Source organism: Natator depressus, chromosome 1 (genome assembly GCF_965152275.1).
Source record: "Natator depressus isolate rNatDep1 chromosome 1, rNatDep2.hap1, whole genome shotgun sequence".
NCBI classification, from domain to species: domain Eukaryota; kingdom Metazoa; phylum Chordata; order Testudines; family Cheloniidae; genus Natator; species Natator depressus.
In genome coordinates, this window is record NC_134234.1 from 12867734 (window position 1) to 12884044 (window position 16311).

The following is a 16311-nucleotide window of genomic DNA, read 5'->3' on the forward strand; positions in this document are numbered from 1 at the left end:
CTATTAGCCAGGATGGGTAGGAATGGTGTCCCTAGCCTCTGTTTGCCAGAAGCTGGGACTGGATGACAGGGCACGGATCACTTGATGATAACCTGTCTGTTCATTCCCTTTGGGGCACCTGCCATTGGCCACTGTCAGAGGACAGGATACTGGGCTTGATAGACCTTTGGTCTGACCCAGTATGGCGGTTCTTATGTTCTTAATGACATGAGAAGAGGGATGGTCTTGTTGTTAACGTGTGGGATTGAGACTCAGGAGACCTGCATTCACTTCCTCACTGTACCACAGACTTCTTGTGTTTCCTTGGGCAAGTCACTTAATCTGTCTGTGCCTCAATTCTATTGTAAAATAGGGATAACACTTCCTTGGTCTGTCTTGTCTACTTAAACTGTGAACTCTTTGGGACAGGACTGTCTTTTCAGTGTTTGTACAGCACTTAACACAGTAGGCCCTATTCTGGTTGGGACCTCTAGATACTACTGTAATACAAATAATTAATTGTTAATATTTTCAGACCTGTTCCACCATGCACACAAGTGGACAGATTAGAAAATAAGAATTATGGTTTAAAACAATGCTGAAAAATTCACTATTTCAAGTCAAGAGCAAGTATGAAATAAATAAATTTGACTGCTCCTTTCCTTTACATAGTTTGAAAAGTAGAGGTATTGATCATATTATGCCATGTGTTATAGAATAGAATGAAATATAGAACAATGTGGTGGGACTGGAAAATGTTTCTCAGTATTGCTGCCAGGTGAAAGATTAGCAGAGAGATTCGTGTGCAGAGCTGAAACTGATGAATTGAAAATTAGCCAGATGAACAAATACATTGAAAAAATAACAAAGGAATGTTTTCTGAACATTTATTACGAATATACTGTCATAACCTATAACCAGAGGGAACAAAAAACGTGGAATTGCTCTCAGACAGGGAGACATGCCTGACTGAATTTACATTACAACTACTCTAGAAAGAGCAGAACAGAAATAGTTCCATTCAAGACTATCAATGGAGTTGCTATGGAAACATTCCCAGCGTGGTCGGTAAAGCAGAAGGTTAACCAGCAATGCTTGCTTTTGAAAGGGTTGGTGATGTTTTAGATGTATCAAAGGCTTGTCAGGAGCTGGTAAATGAATTACATATGATAATCATTCACACTTCTATAGCATTGTCTGTCTGAGGATGTCATCTGTACAAAAATTACTGACTTAAGCCTCACAGACATTGCTGTGAGTTAGGTAGGTAGGCAATGGTGTCCCCATTTTACAGATTGGAAGACTTGAGCCATAGAGGGGTAGTCTCCCTGCTCTTCCTGTCAGAAACTGGAATGGAGATGGTCAGGCCTAGTGATCAGCACTGGAGCGGTCACACCCAGTGGTCGGAGCCAGAATCCAGCGTCCAGGATGGGATTGCAGTGTGACTGGGAGCAGGGCAGTGGCGAGAGCAGGGCTGGAGCCAGGGGTGAAAGTAACTGAGGCCACTTACCGGTACAGGGAGGGGCGGGGCGGCTCCGGCCCCCAGAAGGGGTGGGGCCTGGGGTGGAAAAGGCGGGGCTGGAGGGATCAGCATCCCCCAGCCAGCCCTTCCAGTCCGGCTGGCCCGTGCCACCCAGGGCTCCCGTGTTGACTTAAAGGGCCCGGGGCTCCAGACGCTGCTGCTGCCGTAGCGGCTCCGGCGTCCGGAGCCCCGGGCCCTTTTAAATTGCCGGCCCAAGGGCAGCTGCTCCCTTTTCTCCCTGCCCATTGGCGGCTGGGGGGGCCGAAAGGGGCAGGAACATTAAAGCGCTGCAGGGTCCTTTGCCGTGGAAGCCCTTTAACGTTGCTGCCCCTTCCCTCCCCTCCATCGGTGGCCCTGCTGGTACGGACCCTACCAGCAGGGCTGCCAACAGGGGAGGCAAAAGGGGCAGGGACATTAAAGCGCTGCCGCGGCAACGCTTTAATGTGGGCTGGGTATGGGCCGGTGTGGGTTCTTACCGGTACGCAGTACCGGCCCGTACCCGCTCACTTTCACCTCTGGCTGGAGCAGGACTAAGAGTAGATTAAGGCCCGGGAAGTCTGTTGCCACCATCAGGCAGGAGAGAGTTCCAAGCTCTGGAATCAGAGTAGCAGCCGTGTTAGTCTGTATTCGCAAAAAGATGCATCCGATGAAGTGGGTTGTAGCTCACGAAAGCTTATGCTCAAATAAATTGGTTAGTTTCTAAGGTGCCACTAGTACTCCTTTTCTTTAAGCTCTGGAGTGAAGTTGAGCAGATTGAGCTGCTGTTCCTCCTTTGGGACTTATATACCTGGTCTGGGGGAGACACAACCAGATCCTGGCTTGTGGATTGACTGGAGCCCAGCAGAGGAGTGACTCATCACGTTACACTTCCTCTTCTTTCTTTCATGGGAATATCGATCTGCCTGAGCTAGATATTTCAGGATGAGAGTCACCTACTATTCTCTGAGGTTTAGAACTTGAGGCAAGTGTGAGGCGAATTCTACGGAAAGGAACTCTCAAGTTTTGACACCCTTACTAGACTGTGGACTGAGGGGAAGAAGAGAAAGCAGACTGTAAAATGTAATACAAAATAGTATTTTTAGGTTTTATATAGTGTTTTGCAAATATTAATAAAACTGAATCTGTCAAAATGGCATCATGGGATGCCATGTTCAAGTAAGAAAGATGGGCACTTTCAGCAAGTAAATCAATACATATTTTGCCTTCAGAACTTAGTTGATAATTCAGTTGATGATGTGTGAATCAGAATAGAATCCAGTTCATGCTCCCAGAGCTGTGTTGACTCTTCAGGGCTACCAGGAGTGAACTGTGGTATGTCTACACTGCAATAAAAGACTCACATCACAGCCGCAGCTGGCCAGGCTTGTGGGGCTTGGGCTGTGTGCTGTAAAATAGCAGTGTTAGATACCTGGGCTCAAACTGGAGCCCAGGCTTTGAGACCCCACAAGGGGGGAAGGTCTCAGAGCCTGGGCTCCAGCTCAAGCCCAAATGTCTGTGCTGCTATTTTATCCCTGCAAGCCAGAGTCAGCTGACCTGGGCTCTGCAGCTCAGTGCACTGGGTTTTTTACTGAAGTGTACACATACCCTGTAATACAAACCTGGCTCTGTCAGTGAAGTAAGCAGATTTGACTCTGAGTACATGCAGCAAGCAAATCTGTTGAGAAAGAAGATGACACAAGCACTTTTCTGACCATAACCTCATTTTAGTTTGTCATCCTGGATCTGCTTAACTGCCATATCAGAAATTCTGCTTTAGCTACCATTTGCCTGATGTACACTCTTGCAGCTGACCTTTCAAATGTTATAATTGGTGCTGGGAAAACAAACTTAGTGATTTTCAAGAAAAAGAAGAGAGAAAAACCCTTTGGGATGGGGGGAATGAGTTATCATAGCTAGAGTGGGCAGGAAGAGATATTGTTATTATCTCCTTTTAATTTAAAATCTTTCTAATACAACTTGCCTGATGCAGTATAGTGTTGTTGGGGCGTATCAGCGCTTCACCCTCACCATTATGTCTGAGAAACATATACTTGAAAACATTTCCTGAGATGTCTAGGTTTTGAAATGGCAAAGATTTAAGAGGGAAGGGACTAGCTCAGTCTTCTGAGGTAGAGTGGTCTAGTGGATACAGCACGAGACTGATGTCAGGGGACCTGGGTTCTGTTTTCACGTGCCTCAGTTTTCCCATCTGTAAAATGGAGCTAATAATACTTGTCTTTGGTGTCTGTAAAGCACTATATAAGATCTAAAACGGTTACTATTTTTGTTTCCTGTACCTACTCTATCTTCTTCCATCCAGTTCATAGCGTGGTTCCCCTATATAGAATCATAGGGTTAGAAGGGACTGCAAGGGTCATCTAGTCTAACCACCTGCCAAGATTTAGCATGTGTTACGTCTAAACCATCCAAGACAGGTGGCTTTCCAGTCTCCTTTTGAAAACCTCCAGCGAAGGTGCTTCCACAACCTCCATATAGTTGCAATTGTCTTTTGATAAACACTTGTCCTCCATTTTAGTCCAGTTCAGTGTATTTAATGAAACATGAACACTAGCACACAGTGAATCTAACCATGGATGAAATTAGAACAGCTTTTCTGATGGTGGTTTACCAAACTTATTGTTGGAACTTGATGGTGTTGAGCTCCTGCGGTACCCCCACTGACTGGATTTGGAGTTGTGGGAGTTGAGCACATCTGGAATTTGAGCTTTAGGCTTTTCAGGTTGGTACCTAAAATCTGACACATCCAAAATTAGTGGCTAGTTTTGTACATTTAGGCATAAGTGAGCAATTAAATAGGTTTAGGTAGCACCCTGTGTCTCTTCTTTGCTCTTCTTAGGAATTTAAGATAGAGAAAAAGCTTTGTCTGCCTGTGCAAGAGAACTGAAAGAGTCTTCCTGTGGGGAAGCACATATAGGGGATATATCCAATATAAAACTCACACTCTTAAAGATGAGGCAGCTTGCTTTGCTGGTGGTATCACACTGCTCCGGATGATCCAAACCAGGGTCTGTAGCTGACTGCGCAGAAGCTATTCAAATCTTGGTAGTGCACACTTGCTCCTTGGCTCACTCCTCTATGGGATGATTCAAAACTGTAAAAGTTTTTAAATGGTGCTGTGGAGCTGGATGAACGGTCAGTTGCTAATACATTGGTATGTTCACTTTTAGGTTGACCGGATTTCTTCTAGAAGTCCAGCTGTTAGCTGGCATGTGACCCAATTACTGCTGAATCTTTGCTATATTACTTACTCTATAATGGTAGCCAACTATCCTTTCAAAATTCCTTTTGTCTTTCTCTAGTATGAGTTTTTAATTTAATGTAGACTCTTTGAGAATGCTTGCTGCATTTAATTTCACCACCAGAAGATCTGTAGAGCTGGCTGAGGCATCTTCAATACACTTCTTTTCCTTTGAGCTGGTTTCTATAGTAATGCAGCATCTTCAGAGAGGCAGTGTTTTCCTTGAGGGGTTCCTTTAAGAGATAAGCCTCATCCTTAGGGGAGGGTCTGAAGTTGTCTGCTAAAAAGAGGCCTCTTCCTGAGGCATTGATTCCACTGCTTGTGGGTGGCAGCCATTCCCGAGACACTGGTAACAACCTCTCTGCAAAGGCTTCAACTCCTGCTTTGAGGTTTAGAGTATTTACCTTTTTATGTCCCTCTCTCTCTGTTCAGTGGTGTAATTCAGCCTAGCAAGGGTTGTGCTTGAAGATCACATAACATACTCATTGTTAGTTTGGCTGCATGGTCTCTTCTGTCTTGTCTGGGCTAGTATATTAATGATTATCCATTGTTCCTGTGGTGGATATCTGCTTAATTTGCATGGGAGATAAGCGACTTCACTTTCACTTAGACTTTCATTTTCTTTAAGGGAATTGTTCCTCTCTTTTTATCTGAATATGCTGAAAATTCTTTGTGTGTGAACACGTCTTAGCTTCCTTTTAGTCTAGCCGTCTTCCACTATCAAAAACTATTTTAATCTACTCAACCCAGCATTTACTGTGGGGTGACAATGAATGAGTGTGTGGACCCACAATTTAAAAGATCAGCATTTAAGAATAATTTCAATGGATTTATCAACTCTTTATCAAGGGTTTATAATTTCTACCCAACAACATACAGTCTTATCTCTTGTTGGTTCTGCTGCTGTTGTTTTGATGAATTAACCAAATACAGAATGAAGTATATAATTCCAGGGAGCATTAATATTACACAAAATATCTAAGCCTGATCTTAAATAGTTTTAGAAATCTACTTTACCTTAGGGATCTAATTTATTTTAGTGGTTTGTCTCAGTGTAGGGGGAGAGAAAGAAGGATGTCTGCTGTTAAGAAGGTACATTGACTTATGCTTCAGCATCTGTCAGCTAGTGGCCATGCTGATCTGTGCATCTCAGGAAATGTCTAACGGTAACAGAACATCCATATCTGCTCCCTGGCAGAAGGAAGGGTATAGGTTAGATGTGGTTGGTAGAAATATATAATTTTCTGCCTCCCTGCATTTCTGTGTGGCAAACTAGCAGGCTATGTCATGTCATGATTCAACTATGCCTTACAGGACTCCACCCTGGACTCAGTACTTGAGGAGTAAAGAGAAGCTACAAAGCACTTGGTTGCTGAGAGGAGGACATTAGCCAGGCATAGTGTGAGAATAGCTTATGACCCCTCAGATTCAACAACCAGGGCTGTGGCCACTGGGATAACTCTACAGAGATCATCCTGGCTCTGAATATCAGGCCTTGTTCCAGGCTTTCAGAAGCTAATCAAAGATTTGCCTTTGAGGGCTCTGACCTGTTTAGTAATAAGATGGATGACATTCTGGAAAAGATTAAAAGTAAGAGTCCCAACCCAAGTCTAGGAGCCTCTCCCAGTATGCATCTATTACTAAAAGGAAGCCATATTATACAACCATTCAGTTTCAGAGGCAGCCCCTGCTGTTCAACACAGAATACCCAGCCTCAGAAGTGATACGAGGCTTTAGACTCTTTTAAAATGGAGAACTCAGTACTGAAGATCACTTTTGATAGGCTAATTAAGAGCCACATTTTTTCCTCTGCAGTTTAGACCTCACAGACTCATAGAAGATTACATTTGGAAGAGACCTCAGGAGGTCATCTAGTCCAACCCCCTGCTCAAAGCAGCACCAACCCCAACTAAATCATCCCAGCCAGGGCTTTGTCAAGCCAAGCCTTAAAAACCTCGAAGGATGAAGATTCCACCACCTCCCTAGGTAACCCATTCCAGTGCTTCACCATCCTCCTAGTGAAATAGTTTTTTTCCTAATATCCAGCCTAGACCTCTCCCACTGCAACTTGAGACCATTGCTCCTTTTTCTGTCATCTGCCACCACTGAGAACAGCTTAGCTCCATTCTCATCTCTGGTCTCGTCTTGAGTGTAGACAAGAAACTTTTAATTAAAGGAGGGAAGTAACTCAGCATTAATTTGGGAAAACACCACAAACAGGGTTGCTAAACATAAACCATGAGTAAAAGACCTACCCCAGTAGGTTGGGCAGTGTCCTTTTTCCCTCAGGTTCTTAAGTCCAGCAACCCCAAAGTGCCTTTCATGTGTCTGACTCCTCTCTGCACCCCACTCACAGTTGCTGTCCTTGGTCAGTGAAGTCCCAGAGTTCAGAGGTGCATCTGCAGAGTTCACCTCGCCCCTCCCCCTCCTCCCCCCAGGTGGGGTAAAGAGGTACCTTACTCACTCCGCTGCTTGGGTATTCACTCGCCTCCCACCCTACTGGCCGCTCACCAGCTCACTACTTCCGCTGGCCGCCTGTTCAGCGTTCTCCACTGCCGCCCTGCTGGCCACCTGCTCACCGCTCTTGCCGCACCTCTCCACCAGCTCGCACCTCTCCACTGCATCAGTCACTCGTTCACCAGCTGACTGTCAGTCACCTGCTGCTGCCACCTGACTCTCTGCTGTGACCTCTGCACATTAGTCTCTTAGTAATTTTCAGCTCTTTGCAGGCTGGGCAGAAACACTGCCCTATCTCGAGTGATTTCAGCTCTCAGTGATTTTCAGCTCTTAGCAGGCAGGGCACAAACAAAGTTCTACCACAACTGATTTCAGCTCTGATTGGGCATTTAACATAACAAAGAGGCTCCTAATGAAGCCTGTTTAGCGCTATTCTTTGAACAGTGGGGAGGAACAGGTTAAACCAGTCTAGGGAAGACCCTTGAAGGTGTACAGTCTCCTGGCTGGGGATACCTGTCCCCATTCCTCTTACTTTCACATGGCTCTGACATTCAAGCCCCTGGCTTAATGAGGTTCTTTCAACTGAGAGTGGCCCCCTCATTTGGGACAGGTTAAGTACAGTCCTGCTTTCCTGTATTCCTACAATAATTACAACATTGGTAACCATATTTCTCTACCCCTGCATTCAGTACTAAGGTGATTTGTACCCAACACCAGACAAAGTTGATCATTTTGACACCGCTGTATTTGCTGCATATGTAAGCAGAGCAGAAGCGACTGTATTTACATAAACACATTAGGTAGATCTAGGAAATAACTGAATGAAAATTGGTGGATGATGATCCTTAAGATGTAATATACAGATAACTTGCAGGTAAAAAGGCATTGGCTTAATATCTCTGAACTGAATGTGTCACAGTAAAGAAGAAATATTTCTGGTTGCACTGAAATTTAAAGATGTCACTTAATGGAAACAAATTGGCATAAATATGTTTGGGGTTTTAAAGGGAGAATTAGTAAAATGGTCCATTGAATTACTCGACTTTTAACAATGATACAGTTTCTCTTGACTGCCTCAGTTTTTATTGTATTGAATTTTAGTAGTTAATTGGCTTTCGAGATAATGCAGGAGGTGTCTTAACAACAGCTAGCTTGAGCTCTCAGTGATGGATGGTGAATGGATCGAAGCATCATTTTACACAGTGCCTTGTCCAGTGCTCAGATAAGGGACTTTATTATGTCATTTGAAAATACTTGTGATATAACTGCTATTAGAAATGTATCACTGTTCTAGAATTATATGGGGAAAGAATGAAGTAGAACATATTGTCTTGTAAGTTAATGTAGTCTGCTTGCAATTTAAGCAATAATCAGATAATAACCAAGAGAGAGGCTAAACCTATTGTTGAAAAAATAAATGATACATTCTGGAAATCAGTTTTATAAATCACAATTATTGTACCCAACTATGGGAAACTGAAAATGGGGGGTAACAAACTGGTCACTTCTGCACAGAACTGCAATCTCATTTTCTATTTCCCTTGTACATTGTGATTTAGGGTAAAATTTTCAAAAGCACCTAAATCCAATTGATTTTCAATGTAATATAGAGCTCTAAGCCACTTAGCCCTGGTCTACACTAGGACTTTAGGTCGAATTTAGCAGCATTAAATCGATGTAAACCTGCACCCGTCCACACGATGAAGCCCTTTATTTCGACTTAAAGGGCTCTTAAAATCGATTTCCTTACTCCACCCCTGACAAGCGGATTAGCGCTTAAATCGGCCTTGCCGGGTCGAATTTGGGGTACTGTGGACACAATTCGACGGTATTGGCCTCCGGGAGCTATCCCAGAGTGCTCCATTTTGACCGCTCTGGACAGCACTCTCAACTCAGATGCACTGGCCAGGTAGACAGGAAAAGAACCACGAATTTTTGAATCTCATTTCCTGTTTGGCCAGCGTGGCAAGCTGCAGGTGACCATGCAGAGCTCATCAGCAGAGGTGACCATGATGGAGTCTCAGAATCGCAAAAGAGCTCCAGCATGGACCGAACGGGAGGTACGGGATCTGATCGCTGTATGGGGAGAGGAATCCGTGCTATCAGAACTCCGTTCCAGTTTTCGAAATGCCAAAACCTTTGTCAAGATCTCCCAGGGCATGAAGGACAGAGGCCATAACAGGGACCCGAAGCAGTGCCGCGTGAAACTGAAGGAGCTGAGGCAAGCCTACCAGAAAACCAGAGAGGCGAACGGCCGCTCCGGGTCAGAGCCCCAAACATGCCGCTTCTATGATGAGCTGCATGCCATTTTAGGGGGTTCAGCCACCACTACCCCAGCCGTGTTGTTTGACTCCTTCAATGGAGATGGAGGCAATACGGAAGCAGGTTTTGGGGACGAAGAAGATGAGGAGGAGGAGGAGGTTGTAGATAGCTCACAGCAAGCAAGCGGAGAAACCGGTTTTCCCGACAGCCAGGAACTGTTTCTCACCCTGGACCTGGAGCCAGTACCCCCTGAACCCACCCAAGGCTGCCTCCTGGACCCAGCAGGCGGAGAAGGGACCTCCGGTGAGTGTACCTTTTAAAATACTATACATGGTTTAAAAGCAAGCATGTGAAAGGATTACTCTGCCCTGGCATTCGCGGCTCTCCTGGATATACTCCCAAAGCCTTTGCAAAAGGTTTCTGGGGAGGGCAGACTTATTGCGTCCTTCATGGTAGGACACTATACCACTCCAGGCCCGTAACACGTACTCGGGAATCATTGTACAACAAAGCATTGCAGTGTATGTTTGCTGGCGTTCAAGCAACATCCGTTCATGTGTTATCCTCAGGAGAGTGAGATATAATCCAGGGTCACCTGGTTGAAATAGGGTGCTTTTCTTCAGGGGACACTCAGAGGAGCCCATTCCTGCTGGGCTGTTTGCCTGCGGCTGAACAGAAATGTTCCCCGCTGTTAGCCACAGGGAGGGGGGAGGGTTGAGGGGGTAGCCACGCGGTGGGGGGAGGCAAAATGCGACCTTGTAACGAAAGCACATGTGCTATGTATGTAATGTTAACAGCAAGGTTTACCCTGAAAGAGTGTAGCCAGTGTTTTATAAAATGTGTCTTTTTAAATACCGCTGTCCCTTTTCTTTTCTCCACCAGCTGCATGTGTTTCAATGATCACAGGATCTTCTCCTTCCCAGAGGCTAGTGAAGATTAGAAAGAAAAAAAAACGCACTCGAGATGAAATGTTCTCCGAGCTCATGCTGTCCTCCCACACTGACAGAGCACAGACGAATGCGTGGAGGCAAATAATGTCAGACTGCAGGAAAGCACAAAATGACCAGGAGGAGAGGTGGTGGGCTGAAGAGAGTAAGTGGCGGGCTGAAGAGAGGGCTGAAGCTCGAATGTGGCGGCAGCGTGATGAGAGGAGGCAGGATTCAATGCTGAGGCTGCTGGAGGACCAAACCAGTATGCTCCAGTGTATGGTTGAGCTGCAGCAAAGGCAGCTGGAGCACAGACTGCCACTACAGCCCCTGTGTAACCAACCGCCCTCCTCCCCAAGTTCCATAGCCTCCACACCCAGACACCCAAGAACGCGGTGGGGGGGCCACCGGCCAACCAGCCACTCCACCACAGAGGATTGCCCCAAAAAAAGAAGGCTGTCATTCAATAAATTTTAAAGTTGTAAACTTTTAAAGTGCTGTGTGGCATTTTCCTTCCCTCCTCCACCACCCCTCCTGGGCTACCTTGGTAGTCATCCCCCTATTTGTGTGATGAATGAATAAAGAATGCATGAATGTGAAGCAACAATGACTTTATTGCCTCTGCAAGAGGTGATCAAAGGGAGGAGGGGAGGGTGGTTAGCTTACAAGGAAGTAGAGTGAACCAAGGGGCGGGGGGTTTCATCAAGGAGAAACAAACAGAACTTTCACACCGTAGCCTGGCCAGTCATGAAACTGGTTTTCAAAGCCTCTCTGATGCGTACCGCACCCTCCTGTGCTCTTCTAACCGCCCTGGTGTCTGGCTGCGCATAACCAGCAGCCAGGCGATTTGCCTCAACCTCCCACCCCGCCATAAACGTCTCCCCCTTACTCTCACAGATATTGTGGAGCACACAGCAAGCAGTAATAACAGTGGGAATATTGGTTTCGCTGAGGTCTAACCGAGTCAGTAAACTGCGCCAGCACGCCTTTAAACGTCCAAATGCACATTCTACCACCATTCTGCACTTGCTCAGCCTGTAGTTGAACAGCTCCTGACTGCTGTCCAGGCTGCCTGTGTACGGCTTCATGAGCCATGGCATTAAGGGGTAGGCTGGGTCCCCAAGGATACATATAGGCATTTCAACATCACCAACAGTTATTTTCTGGTCTGGGAATAAAGTCCCTTCCTGCAGCTTTTGAAACAGACCAGAGTTCCTGAAGATGCGAGCATCATGTACCTTTCCCGGCCATCCCACGTTGATGTTGGTGAAACGTCCCTTGTGATCCACCAGAGCTTGCAGCACTATTGAAAAGTACCCCTTGCGGTTTATGTACTCGCCGGCTTGGTGCTCCGGTGCCAAGATAGGGATATGGGTTCCGTCTATGGCCCCACCACAGTTAGGGAATCCCATTGCAGCAAAGCCATCCACTATGACCTGCACATTTCCCAAGGTCACTACCCTTGATATCAGCAGATCTTTGATTGCGTGGGCTACTTGCATCACAGCAGCCCCCACAGTAGATTTGCCCACTCCAAATTGATTCCCAACTGACCGGTAGCAGTCTGGCATTGCAAGCTTCCACAGGGCTATCGCCACTCGTTTCTCAACTGTGAGGGCTGCTCTCATCTTGGTATTCATGCGCTTCAGGGCAGGGGAAAGCAAGTCACAAAGTTCCATGAAAGTGCCCTTACGCATGCGAAAGTTTCGCAGCCACTGGGAATCGTCCCAGACCTGCAACACTATGCGGTCCCACCAGTCTGTGCTTGTTTCCCGAGCCCAGAATCGGCGTTCCACAGCATGAACCTGCCCCATTAGCACCATTATGCATGCATTGGCAGGGCCCATGCTTTCAGAGAAATCTGTGTCCATGTCCTGATCACTCACGTGACCGCGCTGACGTCGCCTCCTCGCCCGGTAGTGCTTTGCCAGGTTCTGGTGCTGCATATACTGCTGGATAATGCGTGTGGTGTTTAATGTGCTCCTAATTGCCAAAGTGAGCTGAGCGGACTCCATGCTTGCCTTGGTATGGCGTCCGCACAGAAAAAAGGCGCGGAATGATTGTCTGCCGTTGCTCTGACGGAGGGAGGGGCGACTGACGACACGGCTTACAGGGTTGGCTTCAGGAGGCTAAAATCCACAAAGGGGGTGGCTTTACATCAAGGAGTAGTTCAGGCAGGACTTCACGGAGGGTTCCAATAAGAAATGGTGCACCTAAGTTATTGTTCTTATTGGAACAAGGAGGTTAGCCTGGCCTCTGATTGATACATGGCTAGATCTACCTTGCAGCACCTTCTCTGTGAGTGACTGCAGTGTGACCTAGAGGAATGAGTCCCCTAGACAGGGCAGGAGGCAAATGAGTACAAAACAAATCTGGTCTATTTCTTGTTTTGATCCACTCCATCTATCTTTTACATCTTTGGCTGGCAGCAGACGGTGCAGAAGGACTGCAAGCCATCCACATCTCATGGCTGCTCGGCAGAAGATGGCACAGTACGACTGCTAGCCATCCTCATCTTTTGCCTGCCTGGCAGAAGATGGCACAGTACGATTGCTAGCCATCGTCATCTCTTGCCTGCCCGGCAGAAGATGGTACAATACGATTGCTAGCCATCGTCATCTCTTGCCTGCCCGGCAGAAGATGGTACAATACGACTGCTAGCAATCCGTATTGCCTGCCTGCTCACCATTAGACGGTTCAATACGACTGACTGCAGGACTAAAGAGAATGACCTGGTCAAGTCACCAAAAATTTAGTCCCTGCGCCCATGTCTGCCCAGGCGCTCCCAGCCGACGTGGCCAGGAGCACCTCGGACATGACGAGGACGGGTACCAGTCATACTGCACCGTCTGCTGCCAGAAGGCAATGGGTTGCTGCTACTGTGTAGCAATGCCGTACCGCGTCTGCCAGCACCCAGGAGACATACGGTGACGGTTACCTGAGCGGGCTCCATGCTTGCGGTGGTATGGCGTCCGCACAGGTAACTCAGGAAAAAAGGCGCGAAACAATTGTCTGCCCTTGCTTTCACGGAGGGAGGGAGGGAAGGGGGGGACTGACGATATGTACCCAGAACCACCCGCGACAATGTTTCAGCCCCATCAGGCATTGGGATCTCAACCCAGAATTCCAATGGGCAGCGGAGACTGCGGGAACTGTGGGATAGCTACCCACAGTGCAACGCTCCAGAAGTCGACTCTAGCCTCGGTACTGTGGAAGCACTCCGCCGAGTTAATGCACTTAATGCACTTCTGTGGGGACACACACACTCGAATATATAAAACCGATTTCTAAAAAACCGACTTCTATAAATTCGACCTTATTCCGTAGTGTAGACATACCCTAAGGTGCTCTTGAAAATTTTACCCTTCATCTAAAGCTAAAATATCATTCTTAAAGTGTGTGAGAATCATGGACTGTAAAGATTGTTTAGGTCATCTTACTGAGACCCCCATCAATGCAGGATCATTTCCTACAGAATATTTTCAAGTGCCTTGTCCACTCAAATTTTTAATCTCTCTAGTGACTGAGTTTGCACCTCTGCCTTTAGTGACACTGTTCCACAGTCTAATGTGCTAGTCCTCAGTATTTAGGCAATGTTGCTATGTAGCCTTCATTTTCATTATTTCAGTTTTCTTCCATTACTCCTGTATCCATGACACGGCTGGATGGAGCTGCTTTTGAATGACTCCATTCTTTTCTCTCTGAGAATCCTGAGGGTACTTTTAGGTGATTGCTCATCTGCCCCGAAGAGCTCTTCCATGTGAGGCATCATGTTGTTGGGTTTTTTTGGAAAGGGGGAGAGGGTTGGGTTTTTTTTTTTTTACATCCCTCCTGTTTATCATTTATATGAGTTAATGTGGGATGTAGTGAGGTGACGTAGACTGTGATGCCTTTGATATGCTGAGGACAGCTAGATCCGTGTCTTCATTTCACCACATGCAGCAGGCACATGTAATGGCTTTTCCAATGTTTAGTTAATCAAAGTAAGGATGTGGGATGGGAGTAAGCTGGCTGAGACTCAGGACATGTCTTGTTACCAGATTTGCCCGTTACTTTGGGGTATGCTCATTTATTAAGGTTACTCTTCTGGAGAGGTGGGGGTTCTGTAATCTATCAATGTACTGCTTGTGTCACTTGTGTTTTCATATGGAGCTCTACTTCTCCCATCTGTAAGTTCCCTCCCAATAGAGCTATCCTGCAGGACCTAGGTTCCTCAGGGCTGGGTTCTTCCAGCCCCAGAATCAGATGAACACGCACACATGAACGAACACACACACAGCGCGTCTGAGTGGACCGGGTCAATCAGCACTCCCAAGCTGACCCCTTATATGCCCCTGGACTCAGCAGGCTGGGTCGAGCAGCACTTCCAAGCTGCCACCATCCTATGCCACAGGTTCAGTACATCCCTAGCCCCACTTTCCAATTTGTTCTGGTAGTAACCCACTTGATGAGCAAACCCCATAGGACTTTTGGGCGCTAAAGGGATCTTTAGCTTAGGTAAGAGGAGCGGTGCTGCGGAGCAAATGGGGAAGCCAAAAACACAAAGAGGGGGGAAGGGAGGGAGGGAAGCAAGCAACCAGCTTAACCATACGTTATTTATTGCAAGGTAATAACCGTACAAGGAGAGCCAAACAAACAAAACAGGTACAATATTAAATCCAGCTTAAATTTTATTACAAAAATCAGGTTTAGAAAAAAGAAAAGGAGTACTTGTGGCACCTTAGAGACTAACCAATTTATTTGAGCATAAGCTTTCGTGAGCTACAGCTCAGTTCATCAGATGCATACTGTGGAAAGTATAGAAGATCTTTTTATACACACAAAGCATGAAAAAAATGGGTGTTTACCACTACAAAAGGTTTTCTCTCCCCCCACCACACTCTCCTGCTGGTAATAGCTTATCTAAAGTGATCACTCTCCTTACAATGTGTATGATAATCAAGGTGGGCCATTTCCAGCACAAATCCAGGGTTTAACAAGAACGTCTGCGGGAGGGGGGTAGGAAAAAACAAGGGAAAATAGGTTACCTTGCATAATGACTTAGCACTCCCAGTCTCTATTCAAGCCTAAGTTAATTGTATCCAATTTGCAAATGAATTCCAATTCAACAGTCTCTCGCTGGAGTCTGGTTTTGAAGTTTTTTTGTTGTAATATAGCAACTTTCATGTCTGTAATCGCGTGACCAGAGAGATTGAAGTGTTCTCCGACTGGTTTATGAATGTTATAATTCTTGACATCTGATTTGTGTCCATTTATTCTTTTACGTAGAGACTGTCCAGTTTGACCAATTTACATAGCAGAGGGGCATTGCTGGCACATGATGGCATATATCACATTAGTGGATGTGCAGGTGAACGAGCCTCTGATAGTGTGGCTGATGTTATTAGGCCCTATGATGGTGTCCCCTGAATAGATATGTGGGCACAGTTGGCAACGGGCTTTGTTGCAAGGATAGGTTCCTGGGTTAGTGATTCTGTTGTGTGGTATGTGGTTGCTGGTGAGTATTTGCTTCAGGTTGGGGGGCTGTCTGTAGGCAAGGACTGGCCTATCTCCCAAGATTTGTGAGAGTGTTGGGTCATCCTTCAGGATAGGTTGTAGATCCTTAATAATGCGTTGGAGGGGTTTTAGTTGGGGGCTGAAGGTGACGGCTAGTGGCGTTCTGTTATTTTCTTTGTTAGGCCTGTCCTGTAGTAGGTGACTTCTGGGAACTCTTCTGGCTCTATCAATCTGTTTCTTCACTTCCGCAGGTGGGTATTGTAGTTGTAAGAATGCTTGATAGAGATCTTGTAGGTGTTTGTCTCTGTCTGAGGGGTTGGAGCAAATGCGGTTGTATCGCAGAGCTTGGCTGTAGACAATGGATCGTGTGGTGTGGTCAGGGTGAAAGCTGGAGGCATGTAGGTAGGAATAGCGGTCAGTATGTTTCCGGT

At 46.3% G+C, this 16311-nt stretch overlaps 2 protein-coding genes across 12 annotated transcripts in view; both read left to right on the forward strand.

Moving 5' to 3' along the window:
• FAM168A (family with sequence similarity 168 member A) overlaps positions 1-16311 on the forward strand; it is a 360452-nt gene that overhangs the window by 262623 nt on the left and 81518 nt on the right. The gene's annotated exons all lie outside the window — the stretch shown is intronic.
• LOC141987756 (uncharacterized) lies at positions 9179-10861 on the forward strand. The gene is made up of 2 exons (XM_074953485.1): positions 9179-9761; positions 10341-10861. Exons 1-2 carry the CDS (start codon positions 9179-9181, stop codon positions 10859-10861), a joined length of 1104 nt encoding a protein of 367 aa, XP_074809586.1.